General features: G+C 37.7%; 1 protein-coding gene across 1 annotated transcript in view; it reads left to right on the top strand.

Annotated features, from left to right (window-relative positions):
- The window catches only part of LOC140338873 (phospholipid-transporting ATPase IK-like), a gene marked incomplete in the record, with an annotated part of 64,975 nt that extends 49,295 nt beyond the window's left edge, over positions 1–15,680 (top strand). The window contains 10 exon segments of the mRNA XM_072423194.1: positions 477–588; positions 1,205–1,280; positions 2,942–3,059; positions 6,301–6,565; positions 7,055–7,278; positions 9,017–9,100; positions 9,810–10,046; positions 10,689–10,827; positions 12,436–12,566; positions 15,416–15,680. Of these exon segments, the coding sequence (XP_072279295.1) occupies positions 477–588; positions 1,205–1,280; positions 2,942–3,059; positions 6,301–6,565; positions 7,055–7,278; positions 9,017–9,100; positions 9,810–10,046; positions 10,689–10,827; positions 12,436–12,566; positions 15,416–15,580 (1,551 nt within the window).

Below are 15,680 nucleotides of genomic sequence, written 5' to 3'. Positions count from 1 at the left end.
GTATAGTAAGGTTCAGCTAATCTGGCCAGTGGACATTGACCAATGTCATAATTCGCTGGCTCATATTACTTATCAATAACAAGTATAGTAATGTCAAATCAGAAGTCAGATTGTGAAAATTCTTATGTCCGAATAGTTCCAATCAGATTTGAAATCAACCTCAATTTTAAGTATTGAACCACCACCAATTCACCACTCATTTCCTCCTCTGTGCAACAATATTTATTGCACAGCATTGCATGTTATGGTATTACTTTTATAAATAAAAGACTGTAAATCTTTGCATGCCCCCTAAACATTGCTTCCTGCACAGTGTAATAATGCAGTGAGAAGTACTGATGTCCTCACATTACCACAACCTAACGATTAGATAACCCAACCATTTATGTGAGCCACTAGTAAGTATCAGAAAATGCAGATGTAAAATAATTTAATTATAGTCCAAGCAAACTAATAGGTTCTTCTGTTTTCTTCAGCTACTTGGAGCCACTGCCATAGAAGACAAGCTACAGGAAGGAGTACCTGAAACCATCCAACTTTTGAGAGATGGGAATATTAAAGTGTGGATGCTTACTGGGGATAAGAAAGGTACAATGTGAAATGATGCTAGTTCTCTACCATTGTATATACTGTATGTTACATATATAAATATATAGAAATGGGTGCTCATCTTCCACTTTTCATATCTGTCTCTCTAATGGTCAATGCCACTGGTGTTAATAAGATACAGTAAATTCAACTTTTATGCATATCACATACAAAATTCACTGACTTAAAACAGCCGATCAAACATGTGCAAGTATAGAGTGCATAAACATCTCTGACTCTGGCTGGCTCCTGCCCTCTATTCCTTCCTATTTTCATAGTTTGACACTTCTATATATCTAGCCGTATCAAGTGATTTGGATAAATCAGGTAATTTGCATGTCAGTAGAGAACTATAATTTCAAATTGTAGTAAATGCAATAAAAACTACCAAAACCAGTATAACTCCAAAATGGCGCATGAAGTCAAACATACTAAGAAATAGATTGAAGGTTTATATACATTGTGATTTGTAGGATAACCAGGACCTGGTTGGAGTTTTTAGGCATTTCTTTTTACATATATATGGTAATATATAATCTTTATGTATATATGGTCTGCTGAACATTGATTATTTAAACAAGAAATACTTAGAAACAGGTATTATTTTATTTTGCAGAGACAGCTATAAACATAGCATATTCCTGTAATCTTCTTTCAAATGATGTGAAGCTTTTAGAAGAGGATGAGTTAAGGTAAGTGTTTGACCACATGAACCATATTGTGCGTGAGCTGTTCAAATTTACTGTTATATTGACAGGCAAGCAGGACTGCCAGACTTACAGGGTGAAAATCTTGAATAGATGAACACTGCTCAAATGGAAACTGAACTCCTGTAAAAAATAAAATGCACAAGTTAATGTAGCCCTATCTCAATATTAATTTATTTAATTGTTTTATTTTAATGCAAGCATTGTAAATAGACCTATCCATAAAAGTAAAACTGCAGCACAGATAAAACAGCTTTCCTTCCATGCCTCATAAAACCACCAATATAGTGTAAAGTCATTTAAAATAACAATAGAAGCAAGCATGCAAATTCCACTTACAGGAAGCTGCAGTTGCTGACTTTTCAAGGTAAAAGTAGCTCTGAGGCTGTTGTCCAAATCAAGTGATATGCATGGAACAAATATGTGTGTTTTATGTGTTCCAAAATGTTTCTCAATATGTCCTCATTCCAGGTCAGCAACTTTGTAAGCAGATACAAAGGGATCAGAATAATAGGCTTTCAATGTACTTCTTTAACCTCCCTGGCGGTAACCCCGAGTGTGACTCGGTGGAAAAAAGTTGCTAAAAGCAGTAACCACGAGTCACACTCGGGGTAGGTAATCCTATGGGAAGTAATAGTAAATACAGTCTTATCTGATCAGCCGGCGTCCTGTGTCGACCATCGCCGCAATCTTCATCTTCTTCTCTATTCCTCCGGCCGGCTTCTGCATCCAATGAGTCACTGGGGAGTTCCCGGTGACGTTGGTGCGTGTACGTTGCCAGCGGGGCGGGGCGGGAAATTCAAAATCCATTTGTATTGCATTCAATACAGAATAACTGTATTGAATGCAATACATTGGATTTATATGTGTAAAAGCAGTACATTGTTTTCAAAACATTTATTTCACAGTATATATATTGGTATGAGTAAATTATGTATTTTTTTTTTTAAAAATGTAAAAAAATTTAAATTTTCTTTTTTTTTTTAAATATATAGATTTTTTAATTTATTCATTTTATTATTTTTACATGGTTTTGTGTTTCAAACTTTATTATACTTATACTATTACAATATACTATAAAATAAATTTTCATGAAAAACAATGTACCGCTTTTAGACATATAAAACCGGAAAGAAATGAACCGCTAGGGAGGTTAAAGAACAACTCTGGTGTCGGATCTTGGTGTCGGATCACTTCTCCCCCCCCCCCTTTTTCCCTAGAGCATTTGCACCCTTTTACTGAAAAGTGTTTACAGACACCTCTTTCCATGTCAAATTGGTCAAAGTCTAGTAACATCGGAGATCTTCACACTCTTCTTTTTCAGGCATTTAGTGCCAGTTATATGTACATAGGGATGCTCAGTCTCTTCCCATAGGATTCAGGAAGCACTAAGGAGTTAGTCTTCCTCTGTGGGCTTAGAGTAGGAGATAAAAAGTCCTTGACACCCTGGCCAATGGAATTTGGAATTAGGATTTACATGCAAATCAGCAATGGCATATTCTCCATCCTAACATGTTCTTTTTAAGACTATTTCATTTTAAGTTTCCCAATCAGATGTCCTACCGTACATCATAATAGATCCCTTTTAATTTAGTTCTACCCTGCTCATACTTTAGTTGATGCATCTTTTATTTCAACACATCTAGAAATCTCTTGGATGGGAACCAGCAGAATGGAAATACAGATGACACATTAAAAGCCAATGATCCCAATGAGATAAAAGAATCAAATATGACAGCATTGGTTGTTACAGGAGAATTCTTGGTAAGGTGTGCAACATTTTCAATCAAGGAGTATTACCAGAACATAAAGTGCCAGTTATAAATATGATAATGTGTATTTTTTTCAATAAGAAAGCATTCATAAAGGTTCCAGTATGAGCAAGCCACAATATATGAAACATTTTACCATTTACTGTATCTCTTTTAATTTGTGTTTCTGCTTGCACTATTTGGGCCTGATTTATTAAAGCTCCCCAAGGCTGGAGAGGATACACTTTCATCAGTGATGCTGGGTGATCCAGCAAACCTAGAATGGATCTGGTCCAGGATTCAAAACATTTACTAGCAAAAAGCAATTGACTTTAAAAAATCTATTCCAGGTTTGCTGGATCACCCAGGTTCACTGATGAAAGTGTATCTTCTCCAGGCCCTTTGTGTCATACTCTTCTTTAGGAGTTTTCTTCTCTAAAAATGGAGCAAACCCTTACATACATAGCTGTAACTTGATTAACCCAAATCACCTTAAATCATTATAAACTTTTAGATAATAGTGATTCATTCAACTGGACAAGAAAAAAGTCTTTAAAAACATTTGGGCAACCCACTGGATGAAGTATATTGCAAACCATCATTTTTAGTTTTGTAGTGGATTGATGTAGATAGATTCAGGCCTCTTACAGCACAAAGCATGTAGGGCAGTGGTGTCCAAACTTTTTGCAGAGGGCCAGATTTGGTGAGGTGAAATTGTGTGGGGGCCAGGCATTCAGCACGTAATCAGGGTTAGTGTGGGCATGGTCTGCGTGGGTCCCACACAGCACACGCCCACCAGTGTCACGTGAAGGATTCCCTGTGCACGGAGTCTGGTGTCAGTGTGGGCAGCGTACAGAGCACATTCTTGGAATCAGAGTGAGTGTTGTTCGTGCGGGTCCCGCACAGCACACACCCACTATAATGATGTAGGGGATTCCCTGTGCACACATGGGGACTCCTGTCTTGCCGATTATGCCCGCCAACTTTGCCCGATCAACTTTAATAAAATATAAAATAGCTTTTTTGTACGCGTGTATTACTGTGCGTATTTTATACCGTGGTCAACAGTGCTAGCGGGCCACATTTTATTGATTTTATGACAGAGCCTCCGGGCCGGTGGAAATCTGAACATGGGCTGCAGTTGGCCCCCGGGCATGACTTTGGACATGCCTGATGTAGGGAGTGCTTAGTCTGTTTTATGAGATAATTGCTGAGCCATCAAAAGAAGCAAGTAATAAATCACAATGCTTTGTTGTGTCCTACACCCACAGAGGATAACCAACAAGTTTAAATTCTCTAGTGGTTGAACTTGATGGACATTTTTCAATCTAACCTACTATGTAAATTGGTTTTGAGTTCAAAGTTCTGCGGCACCAATGTAATTTAACACTGGTTCTGGGGCATTCTTCCTTCCAATGTATGTGCCTGGTTTACCTTCTCCTAACCTACAAAATAATCAGGCTTTTTGCTGCTGGCCTTCAATTTAAAAGGTCAGTCTAAATCTGTCTGACCTGTACATTAGGGGTTCATATTGATTCTTCCAAATAGAGTTATTATTATTATTATTCATAACTTTATATAGTGCTGACATATTATGCATCGTTTCACAAAGTCTGTAATTATGTCACAAACTGTCCTTCAGGGAGGCTCACAATCCAATGTCCCTAGTACGGACTCCCTACCATCATCATATGTCATTAACACAGTCTAAGGCCAGTTTATATAGCAACTTACCTTTAGGCTTGGTCTACATGAACGATTTTAAAAATGCAAATAAACGTTCCTACCACGTTTATATGCGTTCTTATGCACTTTTACAAGCGTTTTAAAGCTTAACTTTAAAACGCTAAAAAACTTTTTTAAATGCCTATGACGTGTTTTACCGCAAATTGCTGCGATTTGCCACGATTTTACATAAGCGTTTATAAAAGTTTTACTTTTAATCCTTTCAGGGAATGAGTACAGGGGTACATAAAACCCCTTACTCATTCCCTGAAAGGGTTAAAATATATGTAAAAAATAGGACGAGGCTTTAATTTTAAAATCATTTAATAAATGTGTGTGTGTTTGTGTAACAAATTTTTTTTTTTTTTACAGGTTATCCCAATGACAGGATGATTCCCAGGGCTGCAATGAGCTTAGCCCTGGAAATCCTCCTGACAGTGAGGGATCGCAGGGCACTAGGGGTTAAATGAGGACAAGCCTCTCCATTCAACCCTAATGCTCTATGGTTGGCTGAGGTTTTACGTTTCTCAGCCATTCAGCACTAGACATGAATGGGGAGACTTGTGCCCATTCATCTCTAGTGCTTCCCTTTCCTTAGCCAATCAGGGAGCAGAGCAGTCAGCGGAGCTTTACTATGCTGACAGCTCTGCTCCCCTGATCACTCCCGCAGCTCTAGAGGAGCTGTGACATTATCTGTAACTGTAATACATGTCACAGCTCCTCTAGGGCTGCGGGAGTGGAGCTGTCAGCATAGCAGAGCTCCGCTGACTGCTCTGCTCCCTGATTGGCTGAGGAAAGGGAAATCCTAAACCTTCATGCGTTTTCATGCATTTTCCAGCGTTTATCCAGCTTTTTAGTTTTTTTAAACGTTGCAAGCAACGTTTAAGACAACGCTGAAAAACGTGCCTGAAGGAAACTTCCTGGTGTAGATTAGCCCATTGGAATGCATGGGGACTTCAAACATGGGCTTCAAAAGCCTCAAGTTAAACGCTGGGGAAACAGTCCGTGTAGACTAAGCCTTACTGCATGTTTTTATGTTTTTGGGATGTGAGAGGAAACCAGAGTGCCTAGACAAAAAACTCACACAAACACAGGGAAAACATACAAACTCTTTGCAGATAATGTCCTGGCCGAGGTTTGAATCCTAAACCCAGCACTGCAAAAGTGAGAATGCTAGCCACTGGACCAACCATACTGCCCAGTCTAATGCTTCTAACCAATATGGGGTCAGCCTTTTTTTACAATATGGGGTCAGCCTTTTTTTATATAGTACTATTTTAGATTATGGTCAGTGTGATGCACCATCAATAGAAACAAAGCTAAGACAGTGTTTTACTGCTTGTTCAGAAAATATAAATACTTTAGTGTGCTTGATCTAGGCACAGGTTCACCTATAATCTATAGACGTGCAGGAAACCTGGCGTTGTGAATGGTTACAGAGCAAAGGCTCTTTTGTTGTGTTTGTTAGTTATCTGTATACATGCAGATCTTATTTTAGCTCCTTATTGTAGCACTGTTCTTTCTCCCAGAGTGGGTTTTTAAACATGTCAGAAGAAGGAGCACCAAAGTTACCCTGGTGGAAGAGGTTGATCTGGAAACGCAAAACAGAAGATTTAACACACCAAAATTCCGAATTAAAAGCCTTGGTGGAGTTAGCTTGTCAGTGTCAGTGTGTCATCTGCTGTAGGGTAACACCACAGCAGAAAGCCAGCATTGTCCAACTGGTGAAGATGAACAAAAAGGTCACCACCCTTGCTATAGGAGATGGAGGCAATGATGTCAACATGATAAAGAGTAAGTTTACATATGTTGCTCTACCTATATAAACAGTGACATAAATATCATAAATGTCTGCTATGAAGTAAAGGTGGAGATGCTATTTAGTCTTGCTTTAGGGTGACAACCCTGCCCTTACATATATACAGTACAGTTACTGGGCATCGCAAGGTATGCCAGGACAGTACGTCACCATCAAAACTGGCAGTCAGTTATTAATTCAAATTAAAGAAGCATTCTATTGCTAATTTAGGATAATTACAATAATCAAAGTACTTTTATAAATTTTACAATGTGGCAATCAAAAATAAAAAAGGGGAATACAGAATTGGACTTTTGTTATCTTCTCCCCACCTCCTTATGAACAGTCTCAAGAAACCTTGGGAAACAAATTGTTTCATCACATAGCATTTGGCTCAAGGCAGATATAAATCATTGAGGGACCCGATTCATCATGTGGCCCGGCCTCTAGTTAACGATATAAGAATTTTTGTACCTGTTTTACAGCTGCCCATATTGGTGTAGGGGTGATTGGAAAGGAAGGTCTTCAGGCTGTTCTGGCTAGTGAATTTGCCGTGGCTCAGTTCGCTTACCTCCAAAACCTGTTGTTCTTCCATGGAAGATTGTCCTATGCTCGAATTTCTAAATTCCTATGCTATTACAACTACAAGACTTTTGCCAGTCTCGTTCACAACCTCTGGTATTCCTTCTTTAACTGTTTTACCTCCCTGGTGAGTAATCTATCACAACTATGAAATTGTATATATTCTGTTATATGGCAAAAGATATCCAGACTGTCCTTTCTAATGGAATAAACCACCAAGAAATTTGATTACCATGTTAATGAATGACATAGGCTATGCATTTACAATTGTCACTGAACTCCAACGTTATTTATTCTCAACAAATTATTGAAAGGAAACAGATACTTACTTACTATATGTAAGTCAGTAGTTACAAGTAATGCTTCTGATTTTTAAGGGTTACTTGGAATTATAATTCCATTTTATCCTACCCTTGTAGTAATAACAAATGGCTCCATATAATCAAGCCTGATACTTTGCCCTTTATTGTGTACTATAATACACAAAGGTCAAGTTGTATTCTTTGGAGTCCCAGTTATGGACAGTTATAGAGTGGGCTACCACCTCCCAGCCAGTAATTCTTGGAAAAATGTCTACCCATTTCTGACCATACTCAGATCTTCATAGACCTAAAGACAAATAGAAGGGAAACATACCCCCTTCCTTTTCACTACTGGCCTCAAAGGATTCAGGCCTAATTGGCTTTTTTTATTGGGAACTGGTATGCTTGACAAAATACCTGTTCTGAATGGCAACTGAGAAAGCAAATAAAACACATATATGTGCTTTTGTTTGGACTTTAATTTCCCTAGATTAAGGTGTAAAATTTAAATAGTTCTGCCTAGCTGTTTTTAGCTAGGGTTTTTGGTATTACTCACATATCTTCTTCCCACCCTCACCCTGTACCTGAAAGATGAAAGAAGAAGCAGCAGACTGATCATCTACCTCACTCAAGCTAGTTGGTTGCACTTCAGCATGCTCAACTGTTGGGCTGCTTGTGCTTCTTCTCACTCCCCATCCCAGCTCCTTAATCATACGCAAGCAATAATCCTGTTTCTTTTTTATTTGGCAAATATTTTGTTCATTTATTGCAGACTTTCTTTCTAACTATTATATTATACTGATACAATTCTCCCCGCCATTGTCATTTGTAACTAGCAACTTGGGCTATGTACAAGAAACCTACCCCCCCGCCCCTATAATATCTGGAATTAAAAAGTTTATTTTTTTATGCAAAAAGCTGTTATATTAGGAAATATGATGTTCAAATTAACTAATATTAAACTCATAATTTAGTTAGTCTTTAAAAAGAAAACTGCAATTTAAAATACGGAGCCTGCCAATTGTACTTGCTTTTAAAGGTGCTAGGGAAGGTAGTGGGTTAGGGGCACAATGAATCAATGTGGTGTGTTGCAGTGTAAAAGCCATACTGATAAGGAATGATCAGAGTGACAAGGAGATGAGATTGTCAGTTTGCTGCTTCTCCTTTCATTATCCATTCACAGGGTGGGGTTATTCTTATAGGTGGAATTGCAACAGAGAAAAATTAGGTCTCCTGTCCTGCCAATTGTGCTGTGTGCAAACCTGTGCAAATCTCAGGATTGTGTGGACACAAATATAAATCTTTTGGCAGTTTAATCCACTTTCCTTTACTGTATGAACCTCATTTGTGTATTTATCTTTTTGCTCGACCTTCAGGCTTTAGGTGTATTTCCATCACACCACATACTATTTTAGTCTTTTAATTAAACCTTCTTCTTTTTTTTCATAAAGTGTCAATATTCTCAGGGGTACAAGGAGTCAACATTACATAACTGGTATAAAATATTTTACTGAACTGATATGATTTTCTTTTACTAATTTGTTAACACTTTTATTTTATTAGCCAATGTTCGAACCTTGGTACCTAGTGCTTAATGCTATTTTATACACACTATATCCATCACTCTGCATGGGAATTCTTGATAAAGTAAGTATACCTATAATGGCTAAGTACAAAAATAAAAAATAGGCAACTAGACATATCTCCAGGTTCATTAAGTACATGGGAGTCCATGAAGGCTTACAAGACAGAGAGAACATCATAATGCAGATAGAGGGCTAGAATAAGGGGAAGGAGTAAAACGGCACACATTACCCTTTCTCCATCACAGTATGTCCTCAGTCAGGTAAAACTGAAAACTGAGGACATAGTTTAAGTACCAGATAACATGGATGTGCCCTCTGAGGGAATATAACCATGATGTAATTATGCAGAAATCACCTAAACACTTATTTCTGTAATATTTAGGATGGTTGAATAATGACTGTATATTGACTGGTAAAACAATGAAATAGATAGCACTGCAGATGAATACTGCACCTTGAAGGTGGCATTGTTCATCTGCAGGCTAATAGCTTTCTTTTTTGTTAGTGGAGCCTGCACTCTTCACATATTGGCATATTTGTAATCCATTCTGATTGATTTCTAATTGTTATTGGGACCTTGTCACTAACCGATGGTATTAAGAGACAGCAGCCATATATTGCCTGACTCTTAAAGGGGAGATCTGACAATCTAATGTGCCCAGGACATCCATGGTGAATGTTTTGGGGTTTTAAACATTTTTATTGTAAAAACTGTGCATTTTAGCATGTGTGAAAAATGTTTAAACAATGTATTTATTTTTTTGTTTTAGGATATGGATAGCAAAGGCAGTCGTCAACATCCAGAGCTGTATATAATCGGTCAAAAGGACCAGTGTCTTGGCCTGAGAATCCTTGTACATGTTCTATACGGTGTCTACACTTCCCTGGTCGTGTTCTTTGTTTTTTATTTTGCATTCTTTGACTCGGCTGGGCCCCATGGCATATTCACTTATCAGGTTTTTGCATATACCATGTCCACTCTTTATGTCCTGGCTGTTTCAGCTGAGGTAAGAAATCTACCTAAATGACTAGAACAATGTTTTAGTAACCATTGTATAAATCGTAATACAAGGAACTAATTAAATTGCTCATTATAGTTGGGACCAGGTTTAGAGTAATTGCCTGGTGTCCCCACCTTCCCTAGGACCCCAGCTGACAGAATGGCAGGAGTTCAGGAAGCTGTAATGCTGTGGAGCCCCTACTTCATATTTGCCTATATTTGTCTAAAACGGCCCCTAATTATAGTTGTCATTTGTTTCACAGGATCACACATGCATATTTATACTCCTCTCAGCAGCCACAGATTTTTTTTTACTACAATATATTAGCTAAAATACGGGCATATGTATTTGGAATTATTGTCTGCTTCAGTATTGTTTAACTTTTCATTTGATTAGATAAATGGAACATAGAACATTTAAACCAGGTCTTCCAATCTAAAAAGATTATGCTGGGTTTGTGTGTTTTATATTTGGTGAAAGTTTTTGGCATTGGGTTTACAAGCCCTTCAGTGGTCCTCACTATTAGCAGCCAAAAAGTTTGTCCTTTTACCAACAGCTAGTCAAACAATAATAATGTTACATGTGGGTTATGGTACTGGAACTGCATTGTTTTTTTTTTTTTATTGTACATATTTTTTTCCCCAACAGGCTGTCCTGACTATATCTTCATGGTCAGTGTTAACTCTCCTGGCTTTCCTAATCTCGCCCGGAAGCTACTTTCTGGTCACGTATTTAACAGCTTTGCCATCTGCCTACTTTTTTAGCCAATCTGAGTTCAATTTTCTCGGTATGTTGTGCTATATGATAACCCTCAATTTCCCATATCATCCCTTTGGGCTGGGTATTTATTGGACTGTTTGACATTATGGGTCTGATTTATTAAAGCTCTCCAGGAATGGAGAAAATAAAACGTCATGGCAGAACCTGGATGACCTCATGATAATTTATCTTTCCCTCTTTTTCAGAGTTTTAATAAATAAGGCCCTATGCTTTATTGTATACATTTTGTTTAGGCAAATCATTTTTTTGCAAATCTTTTATACGGTTTCTTGACTGGTATACTTTCCAGTGACAACACTTCCTGTTACAGGCTAGTAAATGCCAAACTAATACTGGACAGTTAGTAGAAGCCTTGTCAGCCTACAGTCTGCTCTGTTCTATAGGGAGGACAAGCAGGAGGGTCCACGCTGCATTATACAAATTTAGTTGTTAGTAGATAGCCACTGGTCTTTTAGCATGGTGGATCACTAATGACCTCAAACAAGGTCAGACGCCTCCAGATTTTTGCTGGGGACAATCATAGTGTGTATGAATACTTCAACAACCCAACAGCCAACTAAAGGAGAGCACATGACAGTGCTCCTGCTAATTGCTCGTTGTTAGGCAGACGTCAACAATAAGTCTGACATTGGCTGCTCTGGTAACTGTCAGATCCTACACATTGTCTCCCAGTGCGCATAATAATATATTATAAACATAATAGGGATAGTAATATGAAGTACATATATACCTTATATGATTGTATATCTTGGCTATGTAGATGTGGCAGCATTTTACCTCTTAGCAAGCCCAAAACTGGTGCAGCAGTGTTCTGCCACTAGGGTCCAAACAGCCTGGTGCATGTTCAGGGTGTGACAGATGTAACTGTAACTGCCTTTCAGGACTGAAGTTCAAGTTGTATGATCTTTGCGGCCACACAAGTCTCATCACCCCTGTTCTAAAAAGAGGTTGTTGGCAACCAAAGATGGACTAATCGGGGGCACAGGAGGACTGTCTCTCCACATGGCACTCCACTAGGACCACTAAATACCACCAAGGAAAGCACTGAATATGAGGAAAGACAACAACCAACTGCAGAGAAAGTTTACCCCAAACCCCATTTCTTGGTGCCTAACCTAACCCCTTTCTTCCAAGTTCCTAATCTTAACCCCCTCTACCTGCTGCTTTATCGTAACCTTTTTTACCTCAAGTGCTTAACCTACCCAGAACCTAACCCTTGAATTTCCTGACTTCCAGGTAGCAAAATCTTACATGTAAAAAAATCTGATGGCACAACAACATTGATGGCTCATGAATCTGCATACTGCTGTGTCTGTATGTTGTCTTCTTAGCTATTGCAATTGGACAGCAAAGGAGGCAGGGTAGAGGAAACACAAGCACAGCAGCCTACAGATGGGATAACTGCCCATGAAGGCAAAGAGAAGAAGTGGGGTGTGATCACTTGCAGCAGGTGAGGGGGTAACACTAGCAGCTACTCCCAGCATTCATAGATAAATGAAATAGTAGTACTAAAGCAACAGCTTTTATTGCAACATACTTGCTGCATGGATATGAGTTATATGTGCACCTATTACTAAATAATATATTCACTGCTTATATTTTCATTCTTTTTAAGATGTCATGGTTGTCAGCCTAGGCAGTGGATACGTCTGGCTTCTTTTCCTGCTAGGAATTATTTTGAGCATCATTCCATCACTCATCTGGCGATTTTGTTCAGGATTATCCAGTCCAAGTCTTACCAAACCAGTAGGTTTACTCATTCATTGCAAAACAAAGCTTTATATATATATATATATATATATATATATATATATATATATATATATATTTTTTTTTTTTTTTTTTTTCAAATCTTCTGTTAGCCTCTGGTCTCTTGGTATAGTAGGGGAGTCTCTGTCTGCCAGTTGGTAATTACAACTTACAGCGCCTCCTGCTGAAAATATTAAGTAAAGGGTTCCTAAAATCTGAGCCAGTTACAGTATTTCTGTATGGTCAATGGAATCTCTTTTTAAAACCTGGGACAGAAGCTCCTAATGTATGCCCCTTTGATGTTTTAACAATATCTGTTCTGATATGAATTCACTACGTGGAGTTGTTTGTTTTAAAGGTGAAGTTTTATCTGCTTTTTCCATCATATTAATTAAATCATTATTAAAATAGACATCAGGACATCATCACTAGATCTTTGTGCCTCTGTGCAATTCAGGCAGATCATGGCTAGATAGAGGGGCCAACAGGATACTATACATATCTTCCTGAAAGGAACTATGGTAATAAGAATCTATTTACAGTTTACATACAATTTAAAGTAGAAACTTTCTTTAAAATGGATAGAATGTGTAATATTCTCTTCCTGATAAAAAGAGGTGGGTTTGTTTATCACATAAACAACCCTGTGCTATAGCTGAAATATTATATGTTCAGCAAGGTTACCAAGCCCATGATGTTTTCTTCATACATTCCAATTATAACTGTTCCATATAAACCAAGCTCAGATATTTTTTTATTAGCTTCAGAAGGTCATGTCTTGGATGAGGAGGGACGTCACTTTTGAAGCTCCTTGTTGAGTTTTAATAATCTAGTTCAAAATAACATAATTTGGGAATTAAATACTTTCACATTTTGAGATGTGTGGTCAAAGAATGCTTTATTGGTCTGTTTAAAAGGCACTAGTAGATCATCCTTAAAACAAGATGGTTCAGAAATCACTTTTTTTTAATTCTGGTCTTGGAAGGCCACTATGGGACCAATCAGACATGTAGGGTCTTAAAGTGAACCTATCGCTAGGAGAGATTATAAAAGCTGCCATAGCTGAACAATGGACTGATCTTTAGGCTTCAGTAGTTTCAGTAACAGACATGAAACAAGCATGCAGATAATTGTCAGGCAAGTTGGGTGGAAATTAGTTTACAACATGAACTTGCATATTGATTCAGTGTAATTCTAGGAAGAGAATCAGAGCACCAACCAGACAATCTGGATTTTTTCAGACCCAGGTCAGCAATGGCAGCTCACATCATCTCTAAATGAAAGATCCACTTTAATAACCACACAGACCCTGCCACCAGCCTTAATACCTACTTTTATCTATTCATAGAATAAATAATTATTACTATTTACAATTGTTATCATTCCATTTTAGTAAGTGCAGAATGAGGTCATCAGTAGCAGGGTCTCTAAAGCACAATAGGACAGCAAAATACTCACTTGTATGTGTCATTTCCTCTACTGCTGGACGTAAAAGATGTTGTCATTCTCCTGCTGGAGATTTACATTCTACAGCTTTTCAACTGCTAGGTCATGATGTCTCATTGAACCATCTGTTGAGGGAGTCATATATATATATATATATATATATATATATATATATATATGCTGTCACGCGTTGTCTATGCTGTCACGCGTTGTCCATGCTTATTGTAATTTATTCTTCTCACCACTGACATGATCACAAGTGTGACATAGGCCATAGGGCAAGAACTTAGAAAAGACAGATCACTATATAAAGGTAAACATGTTAAGAAATTTTCACATTCTTTATGCCTTGCTGGTTTGATGGGTGAGAATTTTTTTTTCCTCACTGGCAACTTGCATTTTGTAGTATTTCTGCCAGCAAGTGGGAGTAATACCTTGCTCATCCAGTCAGCAAGGAACCAACACATTAAGGTAGATGGCTACCTGATTCCTTGTTCTTTATTTGTGGGCATTTGTTTTATCTTCCCTCCTTTTGCATTCCTCTCTCACTTCTTCTGACTTTCTCTTCAATGGGCTATGCCATGGGTTGGCCAAATCTCATCCAGGGTAGTATCTATTTAATGGTTAAGAGGTGTGATCAAAAGTTTCACAGTTCAGCTACTGCTAAGTATATGATGTGACTCATCACATAGGGATATCACATAGGAACTACCAAGTGCATTACCCTTGGAGATCAAAAATACTTTATATCTGGTATCTTTTTATGATGAATTCCTTCTGCATCTGAACATGCTTTCAGATCTCCAAGTCAACACATTCAGGAATAGCTACAATTAACAAAATTCAAATAACAAAATTCTAACATATATATCCAAATATTACTACGTTTACTACTTACGTCTACTATGGTGCATTACTCCTCAAATTATGAAATGTGGTTGGGCATTGCCTATTGACATAGATATGTTTGTTTAGTGGGAGTATATTATGTATGGTTGACCTCCAATAAGCTACAGTAGGTAGATGTGATATTCCATTTTAACAAAATTTCCCATTTTAGCTAAAATGTAGTGAAGAAATGTTATTTGGTGTGCCTCAGTAGATTGTAGATGTGTCAGTAGGATAAATAAAGCTCATAGGGTTTCATCTGAAAATTTTCGACCCAAGATAATAAGCCCAAAGATCATTTGTTGCCAATATCAGAGGACAGGAGTAAAGTTTCTCATGTTACCATTTTAAATGTTTGGCAATTAGTGCAGTTTGCCCAACAGTGATTTCTAATTAAATTTTTATTTGTGATTGGTACAATTTATTTTTTGGACATCTAATTTATGTAAATGTTAAATTAGTATTGGTAAACAAAAAAAAAAATCCATGGACTAACCTTTATTTTATTGCAGCTGTCAAAGAAGAAAAATCTTGTACAAGTGCCATTTAGGAATAAAAAGGCACCCAGAAGACAGTCTAGCTTTGCATTCTCTTACACTGAGGGCTTAGAGAAATTTGTCACCAGGTCTAAAGTCCATAGAGAAGACCAGAAAGAGAAAACGGTATCATGGGAGTAATGATTGAATGCCACAAGAACCAAGATTTTTGACTGTGTTTCCACTAACAAAGTTCTTTTTCTCCTGTTTGTACTGTACTTAAATATTAAAGCCATTTATC

Source organism: Pyxicephalus adspersus, chromosome 10 (assembly GCF_032062135.1).
Source record: "Pyxicephalus adspersus chromosome 10, UCB_Pads_2.0, whole genome shotgun sequence".
Taxonomy (NCBI): Eukaryota; Metazoa; Chordata; class Amphibia; order Anura; family Pyxicephalidae; genus Pyxicephalus; species Pyxicephalus adspersus.
This window is presented reverse-complemented; position numbering and strand designations above follow the sequence as displayed.